We start from the raw sequence: 18,143 nt of genomic DNA, 5'->3' as shown, positions 1-18,143 counted from the left end.
GCAGTGAAAACTTTAATCTACCATTACACTCCTCTATCAAAACACCTCATTGCAGACTTGTTTGATATATATATATTTACCTCTGGCATTCTGTATTTGATTCTTTTACTAACAAGTTATACTCACGTGATATTTATATTACTTGCAAATAAGTTAACCCATAGTTCTACATGGAACTACATATGTACATGTAAACTATGACATGTATTACACCACTGATCATTTCAGCATGAACAAAAATTACCTCCAGATTTTTTCAGGCAAGATGCAGAATTTTTTTTTTTTTATCTGTATATACATGTTTATATATACATGTTTATATATACATATTTGTTTTGTTTTTGGAAAAGAAAAATGAAAAAAAAAACTGTAAGTGTTGAAAACACAAAATGATAAAAAAAAATTTAGCAGCCGTGATATATTTTCTCTTGCCTGATCCTGATGATGTTTGCCTAATCTCAGCTGGTAATTCTGAGTTGAGCAAGACCTCAAGTTACTAGCCGAGATTACACAAGTGTCTCCAGTGCCTTCACACTAACCCTCCTCCTACTCCTCCCAGCATGGAATACTTGTGCATGGAATCAAATTTGTACCAAAAAAAAATAAAAGTAACAATGGACCATAGTTATTTTTTAAGGCGTCGAGCTAATGCTCGGCAGCCTTCTAGCGATCGTCTGGATTGGCAATCGTCCAAAAATTCATGCTCTGCACCGCCTTTTAAATGCGCATAAGAAATAAGATCCTTAAAGTATTAAACACATTACAAGATTTTTATTCATTTATTCAACTTAATTGTGTACAAAAAACCCAACTTTGCCTCTCTGGTTATTGACAACTCATTGCATAAGTATAAATTTGCTTACTCAAGAAATGGCGGATGAATACAAGAAGGTGTAAACCACTAAATATTATTTTAGTTTATCGCTTACATTTTAATTGTAGACCGCGCCCGATAGAAATAAACTTTTATATGTAAATTTTTTTGTTATCGGGCACGGTCTCCAAAATAAATGTAAGCGATAAACGTATCTAATGAAATAAAAACAATAATGCAGTTGGTCGAGTATTTTAGATAGCACGTGTTGTGGATTTGTTTGTGAACAACCATACAATAGGTAATCTTGTTTCAAAAGGGAATTGAAATAAATAAAAGTATGTTTTCTTTTTATATTTAGGGAGACACACTGTTAATGTATTCAAATTATGAACCTGTGAAAAATGTTCAAAAACTGTTTTAAGCAGGAAGAAATTTTTTTTTTAACTTTGAAGTTTCTTCAATTTTTGTAACCATGATGAGTTAATGTATTATAAACGCATCACTACCTATTTTATAGGGGAATATACTAATTTTTGTTTTTAAAGCAGCACAAAATATAATTCATTTACTTTTTTATTCTAATTTTATTTGATATACGACTTTTAGTACAAAAATTTAAATTATTGATATCGTTTTATATAAAAGAAAATGTCAGCTCGACGCCTTTGTGGCCGTTCCGGCCTTTGATTTTTTTTATAAACTACACCCTTTCAGTAAAAGCATGGATATTAACAGGGGGATGGGTGATTTATTTAACGAATTTGTTGTAATATTCATTTTAAACTTTGATTTTTAAAAATTAAATGTAAATGCATGTCCGTATGATAATTCTCTCACAATGCCAGCATGCCTTCATAGCAAACCATAAAGCTAACAAGTTTTATTTCATTTTTAATCTAATCAAGAATCTTACTAATAACTTTTCATAATTGACATATGTTAGTTGTATCTTATTCATTTTTGTGTGTTTTGATTATAATTTCTTTATTCAAACTATTAATCTAGCGATTAACAAAATGTGAAAAAATAAAAAGGGGGTGGGGTTAAATTATGAAACTTAGGCGATATTAAATCATATTCTTGCAAGCTTAGGTAAATAAATCTGTGTGATAACTTCTGGAGATTTGGTACTGTGCTCTATGCTTCAAAAACAAATTTTCCTGGCTTGGACTTCAACAATTTCTCTTGGATATGACTATTTCTGGAGATAAAACGCATTGTAACGTAAGAAGAGAAAACTTCTACAAGAACTTGGCCATTGTGAGTGAGTATTACATCAGGTACTGAGTGAAAGTAGTTCAGTACCTTCTGTGATATTCTTACACAGTGAGTCGCCTGCAGTCACCATGGAAACAAGGGTATCCTTTGTAAAAAAATTGTAGTCTAGATCGATTTATTCTTTCCAAATAAAGATACAGTACATGTAGATTATTAGAGCTGAACTGTGTCAAAATCACTGGGTTTTTGGTCATTTTAATGAAATAGAATGACTTACAATATCACATGGTTCTCTCTATTGTAGTTCAAATCCGTGAGAAATCATTAAAGGCTATGGAGGATGAAGTTCATCGCTTGAGAGTTTCCACTGACAATAAAATTGATAAGTATGTTTTAGAATAGCTGCAATAATGTAGTTCTCTCCAAATTTCTTTTCTTTTGTTTTAGGAGGGAAAATGTTTAATGAAAAATTAATTATGGCTACATTATTCCATCTAGTATGAGAATAACACAGTAAACAACCAATCTAATTTGATCATTTTTAATATGCTGAACACATATGGTAGTTCATTATGTTTTGATTTTTTTTCCTCCAGGCTTGTCATCAAGAACATGTTGTTGAGTTACGTACTCTCCCCCAGAAATAAACAGCCAGAAGTCCTGAGGGCATTGGGAGGGATACTAGGCTTCTCGGAGGAAGATTTTGAAAAGGTATACCTTGTTTTCCATTTCACCTCTCTGTTGTTAAAAAAAATTGCACGTTCATTGTGACATCGCTACACATACCAATATATGTTCATTGTGACATTGCTACACATACCAATATATGTTCATTGTGACATTGCTACACATACCAATATATGTTCATTGTGACATTGCTACACATACCAATATATGTTCATTGTGACATTGCTACACATACCAATATATGTTCATTGTGACATTGCTACACATACCAATATATGTTCACGTTCATTGTGACATTGCTACACATACCAATATATGTTCATTGTGACATTGCTACACATACCAATATATGTTCATTGTGACATTGCTACACATACCAATATATGTTCACGTTCATTGTGACATTGCTACACATACCAATATATGTTCATTGTGACATTGCTACACATACCAATATATGTTCATTGTGACATTGCTACACATACCAATATATGTTCACGTTCATTGTGACATTGCTACACATACCAATATATGTTCATTGTGACATTGCTACACATACCAATATATGTTCAGGTTGGCTGTTGGCTGTGATTATTATATACTTAAGTCTTTTTCTTCATTTAGATCACTGGTACCTCCAAAAGCTGGGTGTCAGGGTTGTTGAGGTTCGGTGGCTCCCCAGCCCATGTCACCCCCACCCCCACAACCCCCATCAGAAATGTCCCCGCTCATGTACAATCCACACCAAAGGCTGAAACAGTAAGTTAACTAAAAATCCCACTAAAATTACCAACCAAATTTGTGATGTGAACATATTTTATTTCTAATTTGGAAGTTGATAGTGCTGTGAAAATGCCTCAAGATATACAGGGATTTAGTATATAAACACAAAGACACAGGGGTTGGGACTTCCAACTTACTTGCATATTTATAGGATTTGCGGTTTTGAAGTTTGAAATACATGTACTAAATTTCAACTATTTTTATCACCATGGTTAAATCTTTTTAGTAGAGTAAATGACAACTTCTGTTTTTTCTTTATTCAGTCATTCTCGGAGCTGTTTGTGAAGTTCCTGGAGACTGAGTCGTCTCCCACCCCTCCCGTCATGAAGCTCCCAGCCGAGGACATGGCTCGAGACGTCCAGCGCCATAAACAGGCCCAGAAAGACAGTTACAATCCATTTACTGCCCCCCGCCATGTTTCCATGCCTGGGGGCGGGGCAAGTGATCATAGGAGCTCCCCAATCCTCATGTCAGGTGCTCCTATGTCGCCAATGACCTTGTTTGCCCCAGCAACAACCCCTCAACTTCAGTCCAGTGATGGACAAACGACCACACAGAACACTTCTAGTGCAATTCTTAAAAATGTTCTTGAGACCAGATAACATGAAGCACTTGTTATTTATTTATTTATTTTGTTGATTAAATATGTACTTTGTAGGGGTCAAACCATCAATAAGTTTTACATGAATTTTCAATGGGTGTTTGTGTGATACATGTAATAGTTTAATGCGATGAACATGCATTTTCTTATATGGAGCTGGTCAATTTGAAAATCAGGTTGGCACATGCTGCATTGTGATTTTAGATGCATCACTGGTCAATGAAAGACTTGGTGTCTGGAAGCTTTATTTTTATAAAATGATGAATTATGTTACTGTATATATTCACCATAAATTTTATGAAAATGTATATACAATATGTGAACTTTAACTGCATTTTTGTCATGTATGCAGAAATTGGGACACTATAAGAAAATGAAGGTATTACCACAAATAATAAAAGAAAGAAAAAAATATTTGAATAAAAATATTTAAAATTTAGCATTTTCCTGTTTTTGTTTAAAATATTAAGGGAGATAAAGAGGCTAAGAAAGTGGGCGCTTAAGATGTAGATTCGGCAGGAATCTGGGCGCACAAGAAGAGTGAAAATTTTATTGATTAATTTTGCACATTTTTCGAATTATAACCGTTATTTGGTTTCTGTTGGACGTAGAATGGGTAGAAAGGTTTTGTCATAATATGGGGCTAAATATAGCAACACGGCGGAATTGATGCAAAATCGTACTTATTTACAGCTGTTTTTAAATGATTCTGATGTCTCTGGGTCTTCTCTCCACAAATTTGAAACTTGTAAAGATGACATATTTCAACATTAAAAACGTCGCTTTTTTAAAAAAGATGGAGAGATGACCCAGAGATGAATAATTATATACTTTTTCAAAATATTTTTGGATGATAATAAAACAAAGTCCAGAGATATGACAATACTGTCTCCAACACTACTTTATACCCCAATTTCAAAGTCTCGCATGGCTCACTGGTTTCGTTCTGGATTTTGAAGACATTCACGCAGTCTTGGGTTCAAATCCTGCTCGAGACACAAATTAATTTTTTTTCCTTTCCTTTTTAAATGTATGTTGGTATAACATTATGTTGAATCATACTAGAATACCTGTATATTTTAATTTTTATACAGTATAATTCAATTAAAATATATATGTATGTGTATTAAAATTTCCAATATAAAGTTATATCGGTTTACCCCTCATTTCCCTTTTCAGAAAGCTTGTGAGTTTTATTCAATAGCCAGAATAGACTTGTACTTAAACTCTCAACATAATATAGTTTGAGTAATCAATTTTTGTTCAAACTTGTACATAGCATTTCGTGGATATAGACATTTCAACCCCAATTGGTTCGTGTCGATGGTTCCTGCAAAATCACTATCTTGTGCGCCCAGATTCTTTGTGTGCAATTACATGTATATGTACTTCTGATTTACTATGTTCATTCTGAGCAAATTAAGTTCGGCTTTTCTTTATTTTTAAAACCAAGTGTTGTACATGAACCATAAAATGAACATACATGTAAATCACTATTGTTTATGAATTTTATTGGAAAACCATTCAGTAACAAAGCATACATATATCAAGGTTTTAAAAAAAAAAAAAAAAAAGAGACTAGCTTTCAATTCTACGAACAACCATTTAATAATATGGTCTTTGTCATTTTGGTAATTTATCAAAATACATTTAAATACATGTATATAAGTATGCATTAAATGATAGAATGAGAGTGAGTTGGAATGACATGGTAATGACAACAGAATACACAATTTTCATATATAAAGCTCTAGCTGTCATTCTTATACCTTGTACATTTATTTCATTTTTAAAAAATAGATTACGGAACTTGAAATTTTATTAACAACTGCAATGGTTTAAAGGATGTGCATAATCAAATTCATAGGTACATATGTACTGGTAAAATAAATCATTGCAGAATTAAAAAAAAGTATTTTTAATAGAGTCTGATGTTATAAATAGAAACTATTAGACTGTCACATGTAGAATTAAAAAAAATATATATATTCAAAAAGTTTGTGAAAATTTAAAAAGAATATATTTATTCATTTTATATCAGTTCAGGTAGACATTTCTTATGACAAACAATCATAATAAATTTAATGTACACAACAGTATCATTTTAAATAAGCTCAAAATGTTTAAAAGTATTTCAAAACAATTAAAGTATTTCTGTAAATATGAATCATTAATCATCGTTAAATTTGGCCCCCATAATTCGCCATCTTTTAAGTGTTTCTGGTACAATAAAATGTTATGTTATATTTTAGAAGAGTTGATGTAAAAATTATTTTTCACCTATTTATTAGATTTATTTGCACTCACTGGCAGTATATGACGTCAGAAGTGACGCTATTTCTATAAATCAATCAAAATCAGTCAAAAATTGACATTTTTCCTATCTTTTAATGAATGGAAAATAAAGAGAGCATGCTTGAACAAGGAAAATTTTTTATCACTTATTAGCCTTGGCGAGATACATCTCTGATTAAACAAGAGATGTTTGTGAAACATTTATGCCCCCCTCCCTTAGAAACATCCACAAAGAAAATGAACGTAAACTGCAAATAACTGGTATTTTTCTAAGTCCAAGGGCCATAACTCTGTCGAAAATTGCTCGATCGTACCCAATATCAAACTTGACCTAGATATTATTTAGATAAATCTGTATATAAAATTTCATATCTATATGTGCACCCTCTGCGAAGAAAATGCGCAGAAACTGCAAATAACTGGAATTTTTCTATGTCCAAGGGCCATAACTCTGCCGAAAATTGCTCGATCATACCCAATATCGAACTTGACCTAGATATTATCATGATAAACCTGTATACCAAATTTAATTTTAATATGTTCATCTCCTGCTAAGAAAATGAGCGGAAACTGCAAATAACTGGAATTTTTCTACGTCCAAGGGCCATAACTCTGTCGAAAATTGCTCGATCGTACCCAAAATCAAACTTGACTTAGATATTATCATGATAAACCTGTATACCAAATTTCATTTCAATATGTTCATCCTTTGCTAAGAAAATGAGTGGAAACTGCAAAAAACTAGAATTTTTCTAAGTCCAAGGGCCATAACTCTGTCGAAAATTGCTTGATCGTACCCAATATCGAACCTGAGCTAGATATTATCATGATAAACCTATATACCAAATTTCATTTCAATATGTTCATCCTCTGCGAAGAAAATGAACGGAAACTTTTGGTGGACCGACAGACAGCAGCAAAGCAATATGCCCTCCCTTCTTCGAAGGGGGGCATAAATATTTTTGTTCAAGCATGCACTCTGTCTTTCCTGAAAGAAAAACTGCTTGAACACAAGCTGCTTAATGCTAAAAATGCAAACATGGCGGGAAAAGGTTGTCTTTATGATGTCATATTTCTAAATTGTGGGCAGTTGAATCAAAATGAACATTATGTAAAATCATCACATTTATCTGTACAAAGAAAACAAAGAATTACAGTAAAATGATGATGTTCATTTTATGGGGCCATTTTAGGCCCATATCATATATAGTTCTTTGAAAGAAGCATTACAAATTATAACTACAATTTCCAAAAGTGTCAAAGCTTGGTTTACTTTTAACAACAACAACAACCAACTCCCCATACTTTCACATCAGGGTAAATTGTTTGTGAATGAATATACAGCTATAACAGAAGTTTAAATATTACTCTACCAATTGAAAAAATCAATCAAAACAGGTTCATTATACAAAAAAGATGACCTACCGTATTCAATATACAAAGAAAAGGTAGAGATGTTGACTAAAAATCTGCAATATGCTTTGAACTGGAGTTTTCAATGCCAAAAAATAAAAAAGAATGAAAGAGAAAATCTTAACATCACAAAAGAATTACAAAAAGGAATTACAAACTATAACAGAATATTTTTTTAAAACAGATTGCACCCTGATATTCCAGAACAAAACTATGTGTAAATGTAATTCAGTTGTGGATAGCATAGGGTTTGAGCAGAGCTCTGGAGTTTGAGTAACATTCTGGTTCATATTCTCGTTGTCTATTAATCTAATAGGTGTACAATATAAAAAAGCTATGAAAAAATACATACACTTTATGAAAACTTGCCATGGACCATGTAATGCATGTAAAATTGTAAATTGATTTGATAGGTAGCTTTCAAATGGGGATGAATATTGTTGGACAGTACTTGGCAAAATCATGGTTGTTATATATATTTCACGTAATTTCTCAGTGTAAACAATGAAAGTTAAATTCATGACTACCAGAAATCAAATCAAGTACACAGCATTCTCGTTCTTAACTAAATGTACATGTATTTTTTTTTAAATTGTAATACATATGTAAATGGCCATGAAAAAAGTTATGAAAATACATGTTCTGAGGACTTACAAAAAAGGGGTAAAGAATATTACCTACTGAACAATCTCATTTAAAAAATACAAAACTTTTGATCTTCCTCCTTTAATATTGTGCTACCCACCCAAGATTATCTTGCATAATCTCATACATGTACGTACTGTATGCATATAAAAACCCTGTGTATTAAAAGTAATACACTGACCTACCGCCTCATTACCAGGTTTACATCTGGTACATTCAACATCTATGCATATACATAATTATAATGTATTGGTTTTTCACCCACTCAACTTAATTAAATACATGTACATACATGTACATACATGTATATGTATGGACTATTTAAACCATTAATATCTGAGCTGTCAAATGGCAAGCAGAATCAATAAATATAATATATGACACAACAGATGTACAAAACTATCATTAAGAGATTTTCACTATTCTTGGGGTTCATAAATTGTATATTGTTATAACTTTAATCTTTGACTCAAAATAATTGATCAGCCTTGGGGGGAGGGGGAGTTCTGATTGAAATATAAGGCACAATTGTATGGCTGATTGACACATATTCAAAACTGGCAGCTGCAAATTATGATTTATCAGTTAGACTGATGAATATTCATACAAAATTTATGCTACAAAACAGACTGGCATTTTTTGTACAGCATAAATGCTATTGGGACATTATTGGTCATCAATGCTTGCATGGATTAAGTGTTGGTTACTTATGAGGCAAAAAGACAGGGAACACTGAGTAACATTTAGCAAAATAAAAACCATGTATATCATAAATAGTAAACCGATGTCGGGTACATACACAGCTAATATATTTTCATTAAATTTTAGTAAGCATGTTTAATATAGATTCTATCACATTTATAAAAATTGTGCCTTTAAAAGCACTAATGCACAGTAAAAATATATTATGTCAGACCTGGGAATATAATACTGTGGAATCATTTCAATTTTTTTAAAGGTTCAAGAGGATATATCCCATAAATAACCTTTAAATATAGAAATTAATTTTTTTTAAAAATGTGTTTCCTTATTTGTTTAAGACAAATATTACTGGCTGCATGATTCGTACAAAATAAACAAACAACTGAGCCGTCACAAATTCTAACGATTCCACAGTACATCCTCTTGTTTATGACACTGCACAAGTCCTGTTTGAATGATTGGTCGTGGAGGGTGGGGAGCGGATGGTGGGGGGTGGGGACGTACAGATACAGCCGCACAGACCCCTCTGTCTAGCATGCACATCATGAAACATGGTCTGGCACTCATCGATGTATTCCTCGTACAAGTTATCTAGGCGGGTTGCCGCGGCAATCTGCTCTTGACGCGCTGGTACCTCTAATGCTACGGCACAGCTGATTGTACAGGCCCAGTGTTGAAAAGGAACACAGGTGTTTCCTAGGTACGGGTTTTTAAAAGTGATCACCTTGTATCCTGAAAAAAAAGAAAATGTGGATTAAATATTTGTAAGTAAAACCCACATCAATTTATATTTTCTGTGAAGAATAAATTATAGTTGTTATATAATGGTGAGGTTGTCAATGATGAAAGAAGATTAAAGGTGTTTAAGTCATTGATAAACTTAATGATTTATCAAAATGGAAAATAAAATTCAGAAAAGCACTTCTTGATATTTGTGTTCCTATCTAATAAATTATGAAGAGGTCCATGGACCCCATTGCTCACATGAACACCAATAACCAGCTGTGACACAAAGACCTCATTTGCTTACTATGATACAAGACAGTATCATGTCTAAATGCCTACCTATCTCATACAAAACAATAATCTCATTATTATCTAACTTAAAAAGCTTTATAAGTAACATTGTTTTTCTCTAACACTTTTCCTGCTTATTTTTTCATAAATTCTACAAATTATATTCTAGCTATTCAATCAATTTTCTCTCAACTTGCATAAATGTACACTCAGAAAAAAATATCATATCATTAGACATATGTGTAACTGCCAACCAGTCATAGCATGGTTAGCACCTCGCATTATTTTTTCATTTGTCACTATCCTCTCTTTAATCTAATATTATCTCCCCTTATAAGTAGACTTGGCCCTTCATTTTTACATTTCAAAATGATGGTTCGTTTTAAGATTCTTTGAAATTTGTCCCATTAACATGGTTCCATAGCAGAAGTCTTCAGAACTTATAAATTTACTCTGCTGACATAGACAAATGCAGCTTTTCCCAACAAATTTTTATCAAACAAGAAGATTTTGTGCCTCAACAATATTTAAATACATGTACTGGTATACAGTTACTTTACATGTTACAATAAAGTTTTATTATTTACTTATACCCCTAAATAATTAGTTTACCTGGTTGATAACGAAAGGAGGCACTGTTGCAATAATGGCACACCTTAAACTGGTGATAAATTTCTGACAAGTATTCTTGTAATATCACAGATATGCTAGGATCTTCGAAAAAGTCAATCTTCATTCCGATCACAGTTTTAGCGGCCCAGAACTGGAGGGACCTTGGATTTCTCTCGGATTCACTGTGAGCACCTTCAGAGGGGATAATGCGGTAGCCCACATCCGTGTGGTACCACATGAACGTGGATTTAAAGTAATTGTGGTTACCATGCCGGTGAACAGTTCGTATGGCAGGCATTTTCAACAGGAAGCCTGGGAGGGCATCCAGAAGGTTATTGTCCAGCATGAGAGTTTTTAATTTCCGACAAAAAGTCAGAGAGTATGGAATTGATTGCACTTGAAGTTTGTTGTTGGTTAGGGCCAGAAATCGTAGATTCTTCATTCGCCCAATGTCTACTGGAAGTTTGTCCAGGCAATTGTACTTCAGGGAAAGGAGTTTTACATTAGGGCACTTAAAAATCTGAAGGAAAATTAAAGAAATAGCTATATACCTGGAATGTATATTCAGTATTTTCCTATATAAATTCAGTATATTCATCTTTCAATTTATGCCAATTTATAAGTTATAACTGTTCATAGCATTTTCATCATGTTACTTTCCTATTCTTACCTCTTTTGGCAAAGTGTTGTCTTCGCCATACTTGAAGATGCTGTCCAAATGAAACTCGGTAAAGTTGTAAGTATTCAGATATGTCTTCAGAAGAGTTTCTAAAAGGTGCAAATAATAATTATATGAGAGCTAATACAATACATAGCACAATACTCCAGTATACCTGTACAAATGAGTTAGATCATATAGAGGTAAGAAACATATCAAATTGTCTGTATATGTCTAACAAACCATCAGTCAATAATATTCAATTATTTGGTTTTTGGTTGAAAACTAGATTTATTGGATTTCTTTTTATTAAAAGAACCTTAAACATATAATATTGTATAGTGCTCTAATCTAAGTAAATTTAGCAAAATATAGAGAAGTTAAAACAGTAAAAACTATTTTTAAAATCACAATACCAAACCTATGAAATGAAGGTCTTGCATATAAAAAGGCATTAAAAATGTATCAATATTCAACATTTCTTTGTCCAATTACCTCCTGGTCTTCTAACATTGCCTAACTTCTCTCTTTCTAGATCCTGCAGTATGAGCTGGAGGAGATACTTTGGCCTGTTGTGAAGAGCTACTGACAGGAACCACATACTCTGGGGTATGTTCTGTTAAAAAAAAGATAGAAGGTAAATATGTAAAATAATAAAACTTGCTTTTTATACACAGAGCTCTAGCAATGTTTTTCCCGGACCCTATCAAATTTACCACTCCATTGTTATAATGGCTAAAAGTAACGCCATGTGTGCACTGTGCTCCCCGTCTAAGAATAACAAAATTTATAAATACAGTCGTTTTACCGGTAACGAATATTTGCTAGTAACGAATAATTTTTAGAAAAATTATTGATGAAAGACGAAGTTAAGGCAGGGGCTGACAAATCCGATTGCCCGACGCCAGGGTGCAAATGGTTTTTCCGATCGGGCAAGTATAAAATCGGTAGGGACTTGCCCGTGGGCAAGTGACTTTTTAAACTTTCACATATGTACTGAAAATGAAAGTACCGTATTTTAAATATAATACACACTTTTTTTTAGAAAAATTTTTACAATCTAAGGGTGCTTAAATTATACAACAAAGACGTGTGCGCTTGTGACGTGTTATCTCGTACATTCACCTAAGGTGACAGAAATTATCAAAACACCCAAAACTGTTAATAAAATGTTTGTTTTTTACCTTTAAAACAAATCCAACTAAATATCAACATGTTCTGTGTTGATTTTTTAACACACTCTCGAGAAAACCAAGAGGAAGAGATGTTGAATCAAAACTATATATTTTATGAAGAGTATTAAAAGTGGAAAAATTTAAAGGGAAGGGCAAAAACATCGTACGGTATGTGTATTGTTTATTTTTAATCACAATAAAGAATTTGGTTGGGCTAGTAGATATTGAGGTAGGGCAAGTAAATTTTGCCTTGCCACTTGCCCGAGGGCAAGTGCTTAAAAAATGTATTTGTCAGCCCCTGGTTAAGGTTTCAAAAAATCCTAGCTAGGTAATTATAAAACAGAAATAAATATTCTATCAGTGTGTGAAATTGTTTGACATTTGCACGATTATATTTACCGTATTGTTTACAGATTAAAAAGGTGACCCAGATATGAGCTGCCGGAAGTGCAAGGTAAAAAAAACGAAAGTGTGAAAACAATTAAGCCTAACTAAGAAAATAAGTTTGTTATTGGCCCCTATTTAGTGGACAATTATTAATTATGGTCCATTTAAAAAGGTTATGCATCATATCAAATAATTATTGCGCTTTGAATGAAATTACGACTTCAAATAGAACCACGTGTAGTTTTCCTAGTAACGGTTCATTGCGATAGAAGCATCATTTGGCTGGATATATTGACAGATATACGGGCAAAACAAAGGCAAATGGCAGTTACTTATCATCAATTACTATTATAGAGTGTTTCTATGAAAATTCAATTTCATAAAGTCTGCAAGTCCAGTTTCAATTTGACGGGAAAACGGTATGACAAAAATAACGATCATATTATTTGTTTAAAAGACATATTTCCACAATTATTTTTCCTTCTTCATTTATAAGTCTATTAACACGTACCTCTAGTATATTTTTGAAATAAATTCACCTCAAAATATTCGGTCAGAAGTAATATAGGGCGCTTGATTCGATACTGGAAAACGAATTCGAAACTAGGAAAATGGAGGGGGTGTTGAAATTACTATCTCCATAATTCATCCTTTATATTTTTGGAAGTTTGATACTATAGTTTAGAGGGACAAAGATACGTGATTTAAACAAAAAATAAAAACATTTGGAATTCCATTAATATTAGTTGCATGCACGACGAAAGTGCATACTGGTTCGTTACCGGTAAAACGACTGTACTAAGACATTGAAGACGGGTACATCTTTCTAAACAAATTTATATATTATATAAACATCAGATATTTGATAAAGCAAAATCCATACACAGACTCGATTGAAATAATTCATTTCTTTTTCCTTAAAAACAATCATAATTCATGTTAAATAAACACAGGGAAGTGTACCTCTTGAACATCAAGATGATCAAATTACAATTATCAGAGAAAAGAAAAAAATTCAAATACCCCCATCATTAGCAGATCCACATAAGTGTAAGACTGGTCGTCGCTTTCTTTGTTGGCCAGTTTTTGTTTTAGGTCTCGCCATTGCTCTGGATGTTTATCAAATTTTTTCAGCAGCAGCAACTCAAAACCATGGAAAATCTCAGCCATTCCTCGTCAACTGAGTCGTATAGACTTCCTTAGCTCATAATTGTTTTGAAATTCTAATCATCACATAACTATGTTTTTGAATAAAGAATAAATAAACCATTCTAGACCTAGTAGGCTAGTCAGTCGGTTTTGAGTCAGTCTTTACTTTCGTTTTGTACGTAAAGATAAGTCGTTCTATAGAGTTTAAGTGGAATAATATAATTTCGGTAATTTTATATCTAAAGTATGTTGTTATTTATTCTCATAAATAACATTCATCGAGTATAGCTATCGATCTTTAGATTTGTGATTACTTATTATAGAATTTTACAATATGCGAATGCGAGTATGAACGAGTTGATCGCAACTGAACACTCCCGAAGAAAAAAATCTTGTAGGTAAGGTCAAACCCGTGAAAATCGGCATTGCATTGAATTTTTTCCTGCCTATTTGATAAACTATTATCTTCAACTTACTTTTAAGAAAGCATTTAAAAACTTGTTCATAACGATATGAACTGTGAAAGCTTTGTAAATACCCAAATACATTTTATATCATGGACAGAATTTCCTCTGTGATCTTAAACCGAGCTGTTTTGACTTGTGATTGTTTCGTTCTGTAAGAAGTCACGATGAAATATGATAAAGTACGAGATATTTCAATTTTATTTCAAGGCGATTCGTCTTCTGTTATTTTTACAGAGTTATTTAATAGCTTTTGAAGTTTAAATATAGTTGTATTATGAAAACAAATACTGATACAAATAGACCATAATATAACACGTACACCTACTATAGTATTAGACAAAAGAACAGTTGTGGAACATTTTGTTGGTCACTGGTCTTTCACTACAGGGGATTAACCTACAGTGAAGTCGACATTCCGGGTCACGTCAGACTGTTTCGTTAATATTTTGCAAAGTTGTTCAATTTTTATTTTATACTATAAACATATTAAAAGTACAGTTTGTGAGCTATTAAGCAGTCATTTCTTTTTTCAAAATGAATTCCCAGGAACAATATTTACGGGGGTATTTCAACAAGGCCTAGCTTCCCCACTTTCGAATCATTTTCTCCATTTCCAGGTCATGTGACTTTAAGGTCTCTGTAATGTCGGGAAATTGTTTTGGAAAACAATTTTTATTGATTAGCACCATTGAAAAAATATTGCCAGTTAGGAAAAATATTTAAAACCACTGATACAGAAGTAACAAGGACCCAATTCTAAATGTAAATGATGGCAGTGATTCAGAACGAAATGATCATTGTGTGACACTAATTATAATAGAAGCAAAGAAAAATAATGAACAAGATAAAAATGATGACAACAGAGCGGCATGAAATATTTTATTAAGTTGATTTTTTTTCTCTCCCTTTTACATGTTATCATAAAACCACAAAAAAATGTGTTTCAAGAAAACTGGCCCGCAATTGGGGAAACTCCTTCAGTTTGATTTTTCAGTAAGTGTAAATTTGATTGAGCACTTTTTATAATGAACAATTTCTGACGGATAAATGAATGCATGTGCAATATTACGCAGCTATTAATACTCGGCCACAACTTTCACATCAACCACGCTGCAGCGTAAATAACGGAAGTAGCATGTCGAAGATGAGTGAAAATCTCAATCGCAGAAGCGCTTTATTCCTAATTTCATTTCTCGGATGGTCTGTAAATGTTTTCCTACAAATATTTTTCACCGATCAAATACAAACACATAGTCCGTGATCAGTGTATTTATAAAGTATTATCTGCTTTATTTTAAACAATATGATATGAAAATTATAGGAGTGACCTGGAATTGGCTACTTCACTGTACTGTTCGCTGGACGGGTGCTCTTGCCTCTTGGCCAATGTAGCTATAATCTCAGAAGGGATACGACTTGGCTTGATATTTGGACTGACACCTTCACTGAATCTCTGGACCACAATATTTGCATGTAATGTCCTCTTCATGTTTGCAGCTCCAAGCCAAGGCTGTCCAAATATCAAGCTGTCAAAGCTGTATCTCTACAGATTAATGTAACAGTTCATATAAATAAAGTGAAAATGGAATTTTTTCAATTTTCATATGCTTGCTATTGTTCATCATGAGTATGGCATGTGACCTTGGATTAAGATGGGTAAAAGATTTAATTTTATTGTGGATGTGTTAATTTGTTATTGTTGTCACCTGCCTTTTTTCACATTGAACTTAATCAAATATAGCGAGAGAGTTTGACAAGTTTCAATTCTCTGAGTTCAGCTGGTGTAACTCTTCTCCTATCTGTAAATCAACATGATAAGCTGGATATCTGTATAAAAAAACATGGAACTTACATGCATAACTGTATGCTGGTCTGCAGGTGTTATCACAATAGGAATAGCTAGCCTTTACAATACTGTTAAGAAACTGAATGCCATAAATTCAATAGTGGTTCCTAATTTAACTTCAATTTCAGAGGAACATGACTATTTTGATAACTATACTTAAAATTGATATGCAGTTTAATGATCAACAGATGTCCTCTATGGTGTCACTAAACCTTCAGTGTCCATGATCTTGTATTCATGCAATTGCTCATTCATGTATATTTTTTAGGGTTTCTTCGGAGGAAAAACAATATGGCTTCTAAGCAGGTAGCAACAACAGCTGGAGCTATGCTCAGTGCTGCTGGCAAGCCTAAGATTTTTACAGATGCTAAAGGCAGACAGTTTATGGTTCTGAAGTAAGTACATGTATTTTCAATCAAAATTTTACCAGCTGATCGAATCTAAATATAGTAAACAATTCTTTGAAATTTTCTTTATAAAGAATAAAAACAAAAGGTATAGCAATGTTTGTGATTATGCACTCAAAATATAAATTGGAGGAGAAATCCTTATTTTCCAAAGATCACAAAAATAAAACATTCAGTGTTGGTTAACGTTTATAATGAGTCTTTTTTTTTATATATTAAAACTAGGATATGGTATATTCCATTAGATAAACTTGTGTTATATCTCATTGTTTTGTTGAACTCATTTCTGGTTAGATCAGAAGTAGGCAATATACCATGCTGCAATTCATACTTATTTTGATTAAAAAGTAGAAACAAACTGAAAAGCCGAATCTTCTTGATTAAAGCAATTTTAGTTAAGAATCAGTTTGGGAAATATACAACAAAACTTTTATAATTTCATTTTTATGAAATGAATGACTTCAATTGTTTGATTTGGAATTTTTTTTTTGCTTAGGAAAATCCTGCAGACCCCTGATTATTATCTATGGCAACCTAAAAATCTGTCCGCTGTCAAAGGGACTCCCACACTGACCTCAATGTTGAGAACCAAGCCTGTGAAGGAGTATGTTTTTGGAACAAGAAACAGATTCTTCTTCCGCTTCAGCACATACTGGTTTGTGTGGGTGGCTCTCCTCTTCTCCTACCCACCACTCATGGCACTAAGAGAAAGTAAGTCTTTAGAACTGTATGTCACCAAGAATATTGAATACTGAACATGGAAAAAGATAACACTGTCTTGAGATATAGCAAGAAAGTCTGTTGCAGAACAGTTAGGTAAATGTTAATGCCAATTTTTTAATCCCTTGATTTAATTATGTACATATAAAATGAATTATATTTTTCTTACAGAAACTAAAGCATCAGAAATGCCTGTTAAAAGTGAGTATCATACATGGTATCTGATATTTTCCTCAAGTTTTTTCATCTTCATGCAGTAAGCATTGGAAACATGAAAGCAATGGGCTAATTCATCTCTGTTTACATTTTAGCTGCCAAATTCCATCATCCGTACTCCTGGGACATGGTGAAGGAGAAGGAGGAGGAGCTGAAGATCCTGGAGAGTTCCAGATACCGACTCTAATCCGGACAAACTTAGTACAAACCATAGGAACATTCAGTGGATTACAAACACTCCACCTCAGCATCCATTACAGTAGACTATCAGTGGTGTTTTATGAATTGAAGGACTTATTGTAATGCAAAATAAAATATTTTGACATTT

The 18,143-nt window shown here is 32.8% G+C and overlaps 3 protein-coding genes across 13 annotated transcripts in view; 2 read left to right on the top strand and 1 right to left on the bottom strand.

Annotated features, from left to right (window-relative positions):
• LOC105341754 (thyroid receptor-interacting protein 11) overlaps nucleotides 1-4,545 on the top strand; it is a 34,410-nt gene extending 29,865 nt beyond the window's left edge. For all 11 annotated transcript variants that reach the window (XM_011448439.4, XM_011448436.4, XM_011448438.4 and 8 more), the window contains 4 exons: nucleotides 2,340-2,421; nucleotides 2,632-2,746; nucleotides 3,347-3,481; nucleotides 3,769-4,545. In XM_011448439.4, the coding sequence (XP_011446741.3) occupies nucleotides 2,340-2,421; nucleotides 2,632-2,746; nucleotides 3,347-3,481; nucleotides 3,769-4,107 (671 nt within the window). In that variant the 3' untranslated portion in view covers nucleotides 4,108-4,545. The remainder of the gene's footprint in view (nucleotides 1-2,339; nucleotides 2,422-2,631; nucleotides 2,747-3,346; nucleotides 3,482-3,768) is intronic.
• Nucleotides 4,546-6,501: 1,956 nt separating this feature from the next.
• Nucleotides 6,502-14,351, bottom strand: LOC105341752 (uncharacterized). The gene is made up of 5 exons (XM_011448433.4): nucleotides 14,034-14,351; nucleotides 11,944-12,064; nucleotides 11,461-11,558; nucleotides 10,791-11,310; nucleotides 6,502-9,893 (listed from the first exon to the last, which is right to left on the bottom strand). The coding sequence occupies exons 1-5, from the start codon at nucleotides 14,178-14,180 to the stop codon at nucleotides 9,589-9,591; spliced, it is 1,191 nt and encodes a 396-aa protein (XP_011446735.1). The 5' UTR covers nucleotides 14,181-14,351; the 3' UTR covers nucleotides 6,502-9,588.
• Nucleotides 14,352-14,514: 163 nt separating this feature from the next.
• LOC105341751 (uncharacterized) lies at nucleotides 14,515-18,143 on the top strand. Its single transcript, XM_011448432.4, has 5 exons — nucleotides 14,515-14,553; nucleotides 16,741-16,867; nucleotides 17,376-17,590; nucleotides 17,771-17,800; nucleotides 17,911-18,143. The coding sequence occupies exons 2-5, from the start codon at nucleotides 16,764-16,766 to the stop codon at nucleotides 18,000-18,002; spliced, it is 441 nt and encodes a 146-aa protein (XP_011446734.4). The 5' UTR covers nucleotides 14,515-14,553; nucleotides 16,741-16,763; the 3' UTR covers nucleotides 18,003-18,143.

The sequence above is a fragment of the Magallana gigas genome, chromosome 6 (genome assembly GCF_963853765.1).
Source record: "Magallana gigas chromosome 6, xbMagGiga1.1, whole genome shotgun sequence".
Taxonomy (NCBI): Eukaryota; Metazoa; Mollusca; class Bivalvia; order Ostreida; family Ostreidae; genus Magallana; species Magallana gigas.
The sequence above is the reverse complement of the archived record's forward strand: the minus strand, read 5'-3'. Positions and strand labels throughout refer to the sequence as shown.